The 14,338-nt window shown below is 41.1% G+C and overlaps 1 protein-coding gene across 1 annotated transcript; it reads right to left on the bottom strand.

Annotated features, from left to right (window-relative positions):
* Positions 1-339: 339 nt before the first annotated feature.
* On the bottom strand, positions 340-14,309 carry spryd7b (SPRY domain containing 7b). Its single transcript, XM_038302393.1, has 6 exons — positions 14,153-14,309; positions 13,705-13,997; positions 11,994-12,110; positions 10,011-10,177; positions 8,886-8,988; positions 340-986 (listed from the first exon to the last, which is right to left on the bottom strand). The coding sequence occupies exons 2-6, from the start codon at positions 13,808-13,810 to the stop codon at positions 889-891; spliced, it is 591 nt and encodes a 196-aa protein (XP_038158321.1). The 5' UTR covers positions 13,811-13,997; positions 14,153-14,309; the 3' UTR covers positions 340-888.
* Positions 14,310-14,338: the final 29 nt, after the last annotated feature.

Below are 14,338 nucleotides of genomic sequence, written 5' to 3'. Positions count from 1 at the left end.
CATGGAGGCAGACATCTTTGCGCTACGGCAGCGCAGAGCCAACAAACTAGCGATTGCGAGATCGCCCATTACGCTCGAAAGTAACTACGGCAAGTTGAGAGAGATGAACTGAGACGGTACTGAACAATAGATGGCCGTATTAAAATTATCTATGTAAACAAACCTCATCACTTGAGAAGGTAGGTGATGCGGACGTCGTGGAAGACATTTTGTCCCGTAACGCCCGCCGTACTGTTGGGGGGGAGAAGCGGTGGGGGGGGATGTTCATGTTGCTGCAGTCTGCAGTCTGAACGTTAGATGTCGCTGAAAATTACACACTGTAGCTCTAAGACATCCCTATGCTTAAAACAAAAAAAAAAATCATCTTCTCTTGCAGCTAAAGCTACACGATTTGTGATAGAATGTTGTTTTTGTGAAATAAATACAAATAAATATGTGATGCCTTCTGAGACGTCCGTAAAGCCTTTAGAATGGTAAAAATTGTGAAAGATAAGTATAGAGCGGTTTAAAACATGGCTTCTGATCCTGAAACCGGGAACATTTTACTATTACAACAATTGTCTGGTAACTACACACTGGGAGTAAGCAGCAAGTGAAAGTTGTTCAGTTTACACATCATGAATACCACCGAGACAGGGTAAATGTTTTACACTGTTCTATCTGCACAGACCAGAGCAGCTCACAACAGATGAGCCTTAAACAGACATCCCAACTTATTCAATACATAACGATTCAAAGCAGCAAAGAAAAAAAAAGGCAAGGTAAACAACAGGACATGAGATACATGTAAGTTACACATCAAAATAAAACCCAGTCAAAGTCAAACTTTAGTGTCACAGACGGTGCTGAAGGATTTAGAGGGCGACGGCGACACAGAGAGGTGCTCATTTAGAAGATCTGCTGTTCAAAGAGGATCTTCTCAAATCCTTGTGGTGGAGTGTGATAGAAATCACTAAACTGGCAGTCTAAGATGGCACTGTCGTCCACTGAAACCACAAAGAACAAGCACAAGGTTGGATATTAGAGGCGTTTACCTTTTCAGACCAGTTTCTTACATACTTTAAACTTTTGCATTCTCGTAAAAGAATACACAACATTTTAAAAATAAATTACCTGGATTTTCTTACATTCAAAAGGTTTGACTCTTAAAAAGACAATGGTACAGTTTTAAACATTTAGTCACTTTTAAACCAGAAAACTATATGCATTTCACTAAAACTGTATGCCATTAAGAAACACAAAACAGTGCATAATTATTGAGAGAAAATGGTATATAGTTTCAGTATGTTTGAAAAAATAAATAATCTGGAGCCTTAAATCACTTTCTTCCAAACATCACCAACATTTGATGTAAAGGAAATAAAAAGTTGGATGTAGGTCTGGATTTTACTTGGCTAATGAAGGACATTACTACACACTGATTTAAAATGTTTCATTGGATCTTTGGCTCAAAGTTTCAGGTTATTATTTTACTGGAAACCAAACCTCTGCTCAAGGCACAAATCTTTCACAGCTTCTGTGATCTGCTCCATTCATCTTTTCGTCAACTTCCACAAATTTTCCTATTCCCAAGAAAAACATTCCCACAAAAAGAAGTTGATGCCACCTGCATTCGTCACAGTGGCGATGGTGTGGCTTATTCTGGTTCTGTTTTAACTAGACATTTTCCTCTTACCCCTCTTTAAAAGTTTTTTTTTGTTTGTTTTTGCATTTAATAGATTGGTAAGCACTATATCTCTGCTGCTCCTCTTAAATTACCATGGGCATCTTGGCTGCAAACTATTCATGCTCTCCTTGCTTGGCATCTAAGTTTAGGCAGACAGCCACGTTTTGGTAGGTTTACAGTCATGTTATACACTTTCCATTTTGAGATGGTGGATTAAACTGCCATGTGAGATGTTCAAAGCTTGAGAAGTTGTTACATGACCTAAGCCTCTATTTTATTTCACAGCAAATATAGCTTTTACCCCATCCTGATAAGAAGCATTATAGAACACTGCTAAAAATAAATAAAGGGAACATGGAAACAACACAACTCCAATTAAATCAAACTTCTGTGAAACTGTCCACTTAGAAAGCAAGACAGATTGACAAGTACAGTGATCCCTCGCCACTTCGCGGTTCACTTATTCGCGGATTCGCTATTTCGCGGATTTTCATAATGCATTTTTTTTTTTTTTTTTTTTGCATTGTGCTCTGCATTCTGATTCGCTAAAAACTCACTCCCGCTTCTTGTATCAAAACATGCTACGAATTGTGCTATCATTTTGTCGTCTCGTGCAGTTGTGTACGTACATAAAACAGCTTGGCAAATTTACATTAAGTTGGCCAAATTATCTTGTAATTTCGAACATCTCCTAAACCCATAATGTCGACAAAACGGCCTGGACCGACAAAAGCACCTGCGGATGGGACCAAACGGCGGAAGATGCTACCTATCTCAGATAAAGTTAAACTTCTGGACATGCTAAGGGAAGGTAAAAGCTATGCAGCCGTTGCTCGCCATTACGGAATCAATGAATCTTCCGTTCGTTACATAAAGAAGGAGGAAAAAAACATAAGGACAACAGCAGCAGTCAATTTTAATACGAATGCAAAAAGGGTTGTAACTGTCCGCAACAAGACCATGGTACGGATGGAGACGGCATTAGCTCTGTGGATTAATGACTGCAGGAAAAAAAACATAACCCTGGATACAAACGTTATCTGCACAAAAGCGAGAATGCTGTATGAAAACTTTGCTGTCAGTGACGGGGAAGAGGGAGAGGATGCCGGGCCCTCAGCAAGTGCTGCTGACAAAGTGCCAAGCGCATTTAATGCAAGCAAGGGCTGGTTTGAAAAGTTTAAGAAACGCTTTGGACTTAAAAATGTTTGTCTGCACGGTGAGATGGCGTCTGCGGATACCGCTGAGGCAGAAGCCTTCGTGAACAATAAATTCAAGGCGATCATTGAGGAGGGGGGATATAAGCCCGAACAAGTTTTTAACATGGATGAGACTGCCTTATTTTGGAAACGAATGCCCTCCCGCACCTTCATCATGCAGGAAGAAGCCAAAGCCCCAGGATTTAAAGTTCACAAAGACCGTTTGACCCTGGCTATGTGCGGAAATGCCGCAGGTTTCATGATTAAACCGGGGCTGATTTACAGGTCTAAAAATCCCAGGGCGCTGAAAAACAAAAATAAGGATGATTTGCCTGTTTACTGGATGTACAATGCAAAGGCTTGGATGACAAAAGCGCTCAATCTGGATTGGTTCAAAAACTGTTTCATCCCGGAGGTCAAGTGTTATTTGAGAGGAAAGGGACTGGACTTTAAAGTGCTTCTGCTCATTGACAACGCCGGAGGTCACGGTAATGATTTGGCATATGATGGTGTGCAAATCGAATTTCTGCCTCCAAACACTACATCCCTGATTCAGCCCATGGACCAAGGAGTCATCCGTGCTTTCAAGGCTCTCTATACGCGCAACACCCTGCAACATCTTGTTGACGCTATGGACTCGGATCAAGATTTCTCACTGAAGGACTACTGGCGTGGATACACCATCGCATCGTGTCTCCAAAACATTCAGAGGGCCATTCAGGAAATGAAAACGGAAACTCTGAAGGCCTGCTGGAAAAAACTATGGCCAGAGGCAGTGCAAAACGCAACCGGAGGCTCGCTTGACGAGGTCCACCACTCTGCCGTAGAAACAGCTGTGAATCTGGCTAAACAGATTGGAGGAGACGGCTTTAATGACATGAGTCCGGATGACATAAACGCCCTGATTGATGGAGACGCACAGCCGCTGACCGATGCAGAGCTGGCAGAAATGACAAAGCCACAAAGCGATGATGAAAGAGAAGAGGGAGAAGAGGACACGAGAGATGAGGAGGAAGGACTAACGGTTGGTCGCTTAGCAACCATGGTGCGAATGGCCACTGAACTTAAGCGAGTAGCTGAGGAATGGGACCCTTTGATGAGCCGTTCATTACAGTTCTCCAACGTTATCGATGGTGGCATGTCGGTGTACAAGGATCTTTTTGCAAAGAAGAAAAAAGAGCGACAACAGCCGCTTATCACTATGTTCTTCTCCCGAACAAACACACCTGCACCGCGGGCTTCAGAAGAAGAGAACACTGCAGAGCGCAGTCAGGATGCAGCGGCCCAGTCTGAAGAGCAGTGAAACGGCCTACACGTGAGTCACTGTATTTGTATACTGTACATGTAATAGTTGCTAATTGTAAAAAAAAAAAAAAAAGTTTTCTATTTCGCGGATTTCACTTATCGCGGGTCATTTTCGGAACGTAACCCCCGCGATAAACGAGGGATCACTGTAATTACACATGCTGTTGTGCAAATGGAATGTACAACAGGTACACATTATTGTCAATTAGCAAGAAACACTCAATAAGTGGAGTGATTCTGCATGTGGGGACCACAGACCACTTCTCAGTATCCATGCTTTCTGGCTGATGTTTTGGTCACATTTAAATGTTGGTGGTGCTTTCACACTTGTGGTAGCATGACACAGACTCTACAAAGCCCACAAGCAGCTGAGGTAGTGCACCTCATCCAGGATTGCACATCAAGGCGAGCTGTGGCAAGAAGGTTTGCTGTGTCTATCAACGTAGTCTTCAGAGGCTGGAGGCGCTACCAGGAGATGTGGAGGACCCTCTAGGAGGCCAACAACCTAGCAGCAGGACAACTACCACTGCCTTTGTGCAAGGAGGAGCAGGAGGAGCACTGCCAGAGCCCTGCAAAATGGCCTCCAGGCAGGCCACAAATTAGCATTTGTCTGCACAAAGGGTTAGAATTTGACTCCATGAGGATTGTAATAGGGCCCAACATCCACACATGGGGGTTGTGATAACAGCCCAACACCACGTGGTATGAATGGCATTCTCCCGAGTAAACCAGGACTGTGAAATTCCCCGCTGGCACCCTGTGCTCTTCACAGATGTGAGCAGGTTTACACTGAGCATATGCAACAGATCTGACAGAGCCTGGAGACACCATGGAGAGTGATCTGCTGCTTGCAACATCCTTCAGCCTTACTAGTTTGGTAGTGGGTCAGTAATTGTGTGGGGTGGCGTTTCTTTGCAGGGCCGCACAGCCTCCATGTGCTCCTGAGAGGTGGCATGGCTGCCATAGGTGCCAAGAGGAGATCCTCAGATCCCTTGAGAGACCATATGCTGGTGCAGTTGGCCCTGGATTCCTCCTAATGCAGGACAGTGCTAGACCTCATGTGGCTGAAGTGTCAGCAGTTCCTGCACGACGAAGAGAACAAAGCTTTGGACTGGCCTGCCCATTTCCACATACATTAATCCGATTGAGCAAATCTGGGACATGATGTCTCAATTCATCCACAAACGTAATGTTGCACCATAAGACTGTCCAGGAGTCGGGGTATGGTTAAGTCCAGGTGTGGGAGGAGATTTAATTTCAATTAGGTTCATTTATATAGCTCCAATTCACAACACATTATGTTAAAACCTTTACAAAGACAATACTGTCAGATTGGTTAGGAAAACCAGTTGATTGCATCCAGTCATTGACTTGCAAGAGATGCTCCTCCTGAATGAGCCTGCAATGCTGACCATTGCTTGCATTTTGTTGCTGACTCTTTAGCCATCCCTCATACCAAGCATGCATGTAGCTGGAGTGGAGAGGAAAACTTAGTTTTAACAGGAAGAAAGCTCCAGCAGACCCTGGCTCAGAGTGAGAGACCATCTGCCGGGGTTCAAGGAGATAGAGGCAGACAGAAAGAAACAGAGACACAAAAGGTAACTGTTAACTAGCTCTGCAGGTGGCCCCCCCTCTGGGAAAGATGCAGCAAGGCAGGCGGCTCCGAGCCAAGTCTGATAGTCACAGTAAAAGAAACATGACTACGCTGAAAACAGGCCAAGCGAAAATATCTATAAACAGAGATGTCGATGGCAGCAGCACAGCTGATATTTGGCAAGTCACAATACTCAGCCTCATTTTGACCTGTTTAAGGACATTACATCAAAGTTGGATCAGCTTGTAATGTGTTTTTCCACTTTAATTTTGTGTGTGACTCTTAAATCCAAACATCTATTGGTTAATACATTTGACTTCCATTGATGGTTTTTCTGTTATTTTATTGTCTGTACATTCAACTTTGTACAGAAGAAATTATTCAATGAGAATATTTCATTTATTAGGATCTAGGATGTGTTATTAGAGTGTTCCCTTTATTTTTTGAGCAGTGTGTATTTCTTTCTTATTTCAGCTTCTTTTACTGCTACATACCAATGTGCTCCTGAGAAATCCATTTAAAGGAATAGTACACCCAAAACATGATAAGCCTTCATTTTCTACTCACCCCCATGCTGAACAACACTCTGGAGTACTTTTTTGATATCTGAAATGCATCTGGAGATCTGGGAGGCTTCTTGCTGTCTGCTGACATTCAAATAATGGAGGTCTATAGTGCCCGAGGCAGAAAGGTCCATAAAAGTCCACAAAAAACGTGTCAATATTCCTCCATACTGCTCGTCCAATGTATTCCAAGTGTCCTGAGTGGGTAGCATCCAGAATTTACTCGAAACGAAGTCATTTATAATGTTTTTAGAGCATAAACAGTAGTGTATAGGATTTCCTGAAAGCGCGCGCCTGCGCGTTCACGACGCTACGGAAGCCAGCAGACCAAACCAGATGAAAGTGCGCAGTCAGCGTCTGCTCTGCCAATAATGCAAGCGTAGAAGAAGAAATGTGCTGTTTACCTGTGCAAAGAAAGAAACAACGAAAGAAAAATGTCTGAGGACTTCAGTGTTGAGGAAGAGCATGAGTTCTTTGCCGAGCTGAATGCGCTGGTTTGGTCTGCCGGCTTCCGTAGCGTCGTGAACGCGCAGGTGCGCGCTTTCAGGAAGTCCTATACACTACTGTTTATGCTCTAAAAACATTCTAAATGACTTCGTTTCGAGTAAATTCTGGATGCTACCCACTCAGGACACTTGGAATACATTGGACGAGCAGTATGGAGGAATATTGACACGTTTTTTGTGGACTTTTATGGACCTTTCTGCCTCGGGCACCATAGACCTCCATTATTTGAATGTCAGCAGACAGCAAGAAGCCTCCCAGATCTCCAGATGCATTTGAGATATCAAAAAAGTACTCCAGGGTGTTGTTCAGCATGGGGGTGAGTAGAAAATGAAGGCTAATCATGTTTTGGGTGTACTATTCCTTTAATCCAAAGATTTGCATAATGATGCATTGGTTTAGAGAATTTTGTACGTATATGCGGATGGAATGTAGCTCAGTTGGAAAAAACACTTTAAGTGGTCAGTAGTTCTAGAAGCGATTAATACGTATTCAGTCCATTTATGGCGATTTAGAGTAACTAAAGCAGTTAAATAACTATTGTAATTATCGTTAGCCAGGAAGTCTGGGTGTTTTTGTTTTCAGAACAAACAAATCCATCTGCTGGATAAAGACTGTGCAACTCTTTATTTTTGCTTCCAATCCTCTTGGCAAAGTGAGCCAAGCTTGGTGCCAATAACCTTTCAACATCACCTCTCCCTACCGTATAATTGCCAGTTATCAGTCTGAGCTGTAACAGATGCAGATGAGCTAGAGCCCATAGATAACAGCTGAGCAAAGGTCCTCAAATTCAACTTTTCACTGTTTCAGAGCTGCTGTGCCTCAAGCAAAGATTTAGGAAATAGATAAACTTCATGTAAACTACTTAGAGTGAATTCTCTAAAGGGTGTCGCCTAATATCACGACATTAACGACTTCGATAATATAATCTATAACATTTTTAAGAACAAAAATGTTTAAACTATTGCACAATTCATTACAAATTTAACATTATCTCAAAATCACTGCTTAAAAATTTGCACACCGTGATGAACTGCCTGGAGTTTAGTAAATAATGATTATTTAAGTACCGATGCTTTCAGTTATTTGTGCACCAAATGCAATTAGTGACACTTGGTTAATGCAGCATAAATAGATTTGGAGACCTAAGAGCTGAAATGGTATGTTGAGAAAGACAAACCCTTCTTACCTAACACTTTTATTTGTTTATCTACCACAGGACATATGGTTAACACAACATGTATCCATATTATAGCAAATATTATGGTGCAGCCATAATTTCAATGGATTTAAATTTTCTTCAAGGAACCTGGGTGCCGGAGGACTATTTCATGATTGTTGGAGGTGCAAAAAAAGTAACAGAGCACAGAGAGTCGCGAGTCATGTTTCTTTTTTCAGCTTCAAATTTAAAACTCACCATAAAGTCTTCAGACTACATATCCAGCCTTACAACTCTACTAAATACTTTCTAGACCTTCGGTTCCCTTAATGTGTTGTGTTCACACAAGCTTAAACCTCTGCCAACAGCGCGTGATATTAAGGTATTTTTAGCCACTCAATGTTTACTTTTAAGACTACAAGTGAGAAGGTGATGTTTTAGATTTGTCTATTTTTTTTTTAGCAGTGTTGCTTATAATGCTGTAGGACGATCTGCTTGGAAACATTTACTGAAGAGCACAGGGCAAAACAGAAGGATAATTGTTCACGACTAATTCACCTTAGTCTGAATGATCAAGCCACAGATTGATATCGTGTAAGTTCACTCTGACTGGAAAGTGACAAAGCAATGTTTGGTTTTCTCCCCAAACTGCAATGTTTTTTGTACAAATATTCTTCCAAATGAACATTAAGAATGAAAAACATGCAAGAAACATCAATGGATATACGGCCCCCTTGTGGCATTCAGATGTAACTGCAATCTAAGGATTAAAATTTGGGTCTAAATCTTACAAATCTGAAAGGATTTTTACAAATATGTCAAAACCAGCAAAAAGTTATCTCCCTGTTACTTGAAAGTGTTTGTCTCCCTCTACAATAACCTTGACACCCCAACTTACCATATACTACTGGGTACACTGTGCCTCGGATCCCTGAGGCAGGACAATGCATATTCTTGCCATTAAGGTACAAGTTCATCTCCACGTGGTCATACGTGATGCCCTGAGGGACAAAAACACACATGAGTAAATCTGTCCTGAATCAAAGGTTTCTCCGTATTTTTTTGTATCATACCTTAATCGGATTTTATGAATCACACCAATAGAAAGTAACACATTATCACAGTAGAAGGAAAAATCCAGCTGTTCTTTAGAAAACATTGAACAAAAATCCTCACTAATACAAGATACATCCCAGATGGATGAGGGATAAAGCTATGGAGAAGCTTAGGTTGTAACAAAACAATTCTCCAACCTTTGCACTGCTTACAGAGCACGTCTAAGTCCATTTGATCAACCAGGATATAAGAACCTCTCTCATTAATACTCTCCAGGGAATGTGAGGGTTAATCTGGAGCAGACAAGAGCTCCACACTCTGAAATAACTTCAAAAACCCAGAAAAGTACATCCAGCTAGTCGGGCATGAATAATTTTGCAATGCACTGTAATTATAGGATTAGCATGCAAATGGCAGAAACTGTTTTATATGTTATAATCTCTTATAGCAGGGATTATAAGATGAAGACAATGTGTTAACTGTGCAATTATGGTCATACTAATGTTACTGACGTTACCTTAATGCTGCTGTAGCAGGATCGGTGCCAGTGGCTACAGTGGATTGTTAGTAATTGTTAATAAATTGCAGCTCTGTGACTTCTTCTACAGCCGGCAAGCTGTTTTTAAGTCTGTGCTGCATGGTCATGACCTCACAGACAGACGGACTTAATCGAGTCGCGTTTAACGTCTGTCATTAAAAATGCTCACATAAAAATGCATCTATATTGTACAATTTGCCAAGCACAGATCGATGTATTTGGATTGCAGGAGTAGAAATCGATCCATCGGTTGAACAATCAAATATTTCACCCCTAAATATTATCCATATTAAAATGTTATATACAAGTATGTTTAAGTTAAATTTAGTTTCTTTCTTAAAGCTATACCAGCTCAATCAAAGTGCAGAGATGATAAAGGCTCTTGCTTCCAATTGAAACATGGTTAAAGAAGTATATAGCTGCCCTCACCACGACGTCACCCTCCTGAGGAAGGCTGTTGGCAGGCAGACGGTTCTTCTCTTCATTGTTGTGGTACACAGACCCATCATGCCGCAGTACTAGGCTGTTTGTGTCTCTGCCCAAAGGCACTTGGTTAAGATTCACCTTCTGGGTGGCCACCCCAACTCCCCACACACCTAGAAAAAAAAAAAAAAAGACCCCACTGAAAATCTCAATGTTTATACATTTGGAGGGAATCTATTTACTGCAACTCCTGATAGTTATTGATTGAAAAAAGATGCATGGGGATATATACAGTATATAAAATGCGTCCATATATGACAGCTTTTTTTTTATGATTAATAACCACATTTACTACATTAGGTAAATGTTTCAATCATAATATAATGAATATGGAGAGACATATACTATGTTCAGCTGCTGTTCTTTTCTTTTATATAAACCCAACCAAAACCTTTTTTTATTTGTGCTAAAGGAATAGAGGACAATCTTTTATTTTTGGATGGATCTTCTAAATAAGTGATCCTCCTAATTGTCAATCTTTCTGATGACATATTTACATAAAGCCGTCCTACGTGCTAGTCCCGTTAGCCATCTTTTTCTGTGTATGCGAAATTCAGGCGTATATCTGTGGTGAGCTATGGTTTCAGACAGTCATTGAAGCTCACCTTTCTCACGACGGTTCTAAGAAAATGGCCGAGGGATGTAAGAGAAAAAGTGTCTATCAAGTAGGGTTGTAAATAATAATCGTTTTGTATCGATACATCGATCCAACAGCCGACGATCCGATGCATCGATACGTCCGCAAGAGAATCGATTCATGTTTTTTTTTTCCTCCGGTCTATTTTTACCCATTTTGCTCCTGGACGTAATTCTACCCTCCCGTGCTGCGGTGGCGCTAAACCTATTTTGCCCTCCTACCTCGCTTCCTGGTTATACTCTTACAGCAGTGTGTTGCAGTGAGCTTGACACAGACATTTTTGATTTATGTCCAATATTGAAGCGTGGTCTGAGCTACATACTGTGGGTCTAGATACGGCCGAGGCGGTGAGGAAGTGGGGGCGAGTTTAGTCCGACGACGGAGGGACATGAGGGCCAAAAAGAGCGAAGATCCAGGTGGAAAAAGGGTCAGAGCGTTCTCGCGCACCTCGCTCTTCTAACAGGTCAAACTTCACGAGTTGTTTTCCGCAATTTCGGTCATAAAAACAAAACAAGCCGGCCTCCTGTCTGCGGCACTGTCTGCCGTCAGCTACAATTTGGGAGAGGTGCAGCGAAGCATCTGTGGAGGGGGCGGCGACGTCTGGAGCCGAGGTATTGCATTGCACTCATTGCACTGATTTTGTGCAGTACTTTCTGATGCAAAGCCTTGCAGAATCTATAGCGCAGGGGTAATATTTTTCTGTGAATTAGGTTTTAATGGGAATAGACGGAGTGCAGCTTTTCTACTTCTGTTATTTTCTGTAGTTTTAAAAAAAAAGAAAAAAGCATAACGATATTATAGCTTTCATTGATTTATTTCAAATTTGAAACATTGTCTAGCCTGTAAGATGTAAAAAAAAAAAAAGTAAAAAAATGAACCAATTAATCGGATCGAATCGTGGTGTATTCTCGAGTATCGAAAATAATCGAATCGTTGGGTCAGGAAATCGATACTGAATCAAATCGCCATGATGGATGGGATTAACACCCCTACTATCAAGTGTATGAGAGGAAAAGTAAGGCCTCAGAAGAGGCAGATATATCCCAAAATGCTTTGTGTAGAGAGCTCTTGTGCATGTTCTTGCACGCGTTTAATAGGTGTTCTCTCTTGGGAGCGGGTACAGGGTTTTGAATATGCTTTTTTTGGGGGGGGGGGAATCCTCCACAATTCCTTTAAGTGAAAGAGTTGCTGTGATTTGAAAAAAAAAAAACCTCCATCATTCAATTAGAATCAAGAAAAGTAGAAGTAGTATAGTGTAGGAATACCATAAAGACATTAAATCAAAGACTTACCACTGGACTGGATCTTAAATTCAAAGTAGCTTTTGTTCTGATGCAGAGGAGCATTCGCGAGGCAGCTTCCAGTCCCACATATTCTCCGACCGCTCTTTACAATGACGACATCTGTGCCTGCAATGCAGAAATATCACCCATAATTTCAACAATTCCTACTAACATTCTCTTTTCTTACCTAATCAAACCTGTAAAGGTGTTCAGACTCTAGACAGGTATTAGTGAACATCCTTGTGCTATCTGTAACCATGCTGCATCACTTTCAGTGAAACCCAAAACACCTCTTGATTGATCTCTCAATTTCAAGGAAATCTCCTGTTGATGACAGTTGGGACCGCCCTACCAAAACAGCATAGGCAGCAAATTATGAAGCAACAAACTAAAATCTTGCAGACCTTTGAGCTATTGAACCATTGTGTACTCCTGATTTCTTTTAAACAGAGATCATCTAAATGTTTCAGATAAATTTGAGGAGAAAATGCAGAAGTCTAGTACATTTTATTTTACTCTTGAAAATTTATTTAAGCAAACGGTTTCCATGCTTAGTATGCGACTAATAACAAATAAAAACATTATAAAAGCATGCTTTGGGACCATTTTCCTGCTAAAGGTGCTTCCATGCCTAAAAAGGAATTCACCAGGCGAACTGTGGAGGTTAACTGAAAACACTGATGAAGCTAAGGTCTGTTGTAAACCAAGGGGCAGATTTTCATTTCTCTTTTGCTGTAATCAATAAAACTAAACCTGGTGAAATATGAAGATAAAAACTAAGAAAATGTTAATGAGACACTATGATTTAGTGTGGGGCAGTGAATGAGCTCTATTCCCAGACTGAGACTGGATTTTTATTATTTTTTTATTATCTTCAATAGTTTGACAGATATCCTTTCTCTAATGACCTTGCTACGATGCCACTCAGAATCTTGGTTAGAGTTAAACAAATGTCAACTGATCAGAGATGCTGTAAAGAAATCTAAAGCAGAAAGTGTCTCAGTGTAAGTGGCAATCTGCTAAAATTGACAAAGGACTGGAAACTAAACGAGTCCAGAATCACTTTCTTACAAAAGTGCAACCATTGTTAGGGGTTCTATCTAGGAAGACCTGTGGATTAAATGCATTAGGATCACTCAGAATGAGCTACAGAATCACAGGAAAGAGAAATGTGTTGGTAACCCCCTCTGGGCCTGTTATTCCCTTAGCCTGATGGATGGCTGGTTTTGATCTCTCATTCTTTCTTCCCTCAAAACAAGAAAAGTACCATCAAAATGAAATGGTTTTGGATTTCTTTGAAAGTGAGTAAACTTTAAAAATCCTCACGGGATTACATAGTTTTCTTAATTACTTGGCTTATTTTTATAACGATGACATAAATGCATAGCTATTTTTTTTTAAAGAGTTTCTCCTAAAGAGAACTATGATCGTAGATCTTGTAATTGTGTCCAGGTTAAATTACTTCAAGAATAAACATTGCCAGCTTTTAACCTAAAACACAAAATAAACATTTAAAATAGCTAGTTTAACCATTACAGACTATTAAATAAATTATTTTCATTTAGAAATAAAAGCAGACGCACAGGGGGGGAAAGTCGACATGCAGCTACAAGCTAACTAGCCAGGTATAATGGTGGAATATTTCCGTTACATTTTTTAGATAAAACATGGTTAACATTTTTCCAAATGCACTCTGTGCAGTTTATATAAACCTCCTCACCCATATGATGAGTATCGAGCTGAACAGTTGGCATCTCCTTGAGGGAAATATGCCCCGAGCCGCCCTCACCGCAGCACCCGAAACAACACGAAAGCATCGCAGCCATTCCTGATCCCAACCTCCTGAGCTTCACCAAACATCCGGAAAACAGGCCGTCAAACCCAAAGAGTTTCTTCTGCGTCGGAAAATCCAAAGGGCTCGGTAGTGACACCTAGCGGCGGAGGGGCGGAACTTCAAGAACCGCTGCTCCCTTTACTGTATCCAATCACAGAGGCAACGATAGGCAGCTGCTCCTGATGGCATGGAAACAAGGGAAGTAAATCAAGGTCAACATTTCTCCACGTGACCCGGTGACTATTGGGTATCGATGTTACATAACCGCCGAGTAAAACTGAAAGTGGATTAGGTTTAATTTAAGCGTTCAATCTGTAATATGGCAGTTTATCACCTGGTGCTGAAACATCTTCCGGATCCCCTTAAATCTGTGCATCAATATACTGCTACGGATAACTTCCCTCCTAAAACTATTAGAAGTTAACAGCTGATGCCAACCAGAGCCACTAAAGTAGTTCAGCCATGCTAAAACCTTCTTGACAGTTTTTCACGCTGTAATGTTTTGCATAGCAACAGCCCC

Source organism: Cyprinodon tularosa, unplaced genomic scaffold, assembly GCF_016077235.1.
Source record: "Cyprinodon tularosa strain WSP-4 unplaced genomic scaffold, ASM1607723v1 ctg49, whole genome shotgun sequence".
Taxonomy (NCBI): Eukaryota; Metazoa; Chordata; class Actinopteri; order Cyprinodontiformes; family Cyprinodontidae; genus Cyprinodon; species Cyprinodon tularosa.
This window is presented reverse-complemented; position numbering and strand designations above follow the sequence as displayed.

What these genes read in the sequence shown, in the direction of transcription:
- spryd7b (XM_038302393.1), bottom strand. Translation starts at nt 13,810, where the DNA reads ATGGCTGCGATGCTTTCGTGTTGTTTCGGGTGCTGCGGTGAGGGCGGC. An exon ending in GCTCGATACTCATCATATGG is followed by an intron (nt 12,111 to 13,704) that starts GTGAGGAGGTTT and finishes TCTGCATTGCAG; the next exon opens with GCACAGATGTCGTCATTGTA. An exon ending in CTCAGGAGGGTGACGTCGTG is followed by an intron (nt 8,989 to 10,010) that starts GTGAGGGCAGCT and finishes TTTGTCCCTCAG; the next exon opens with GGCATCACGTATGACCACGT.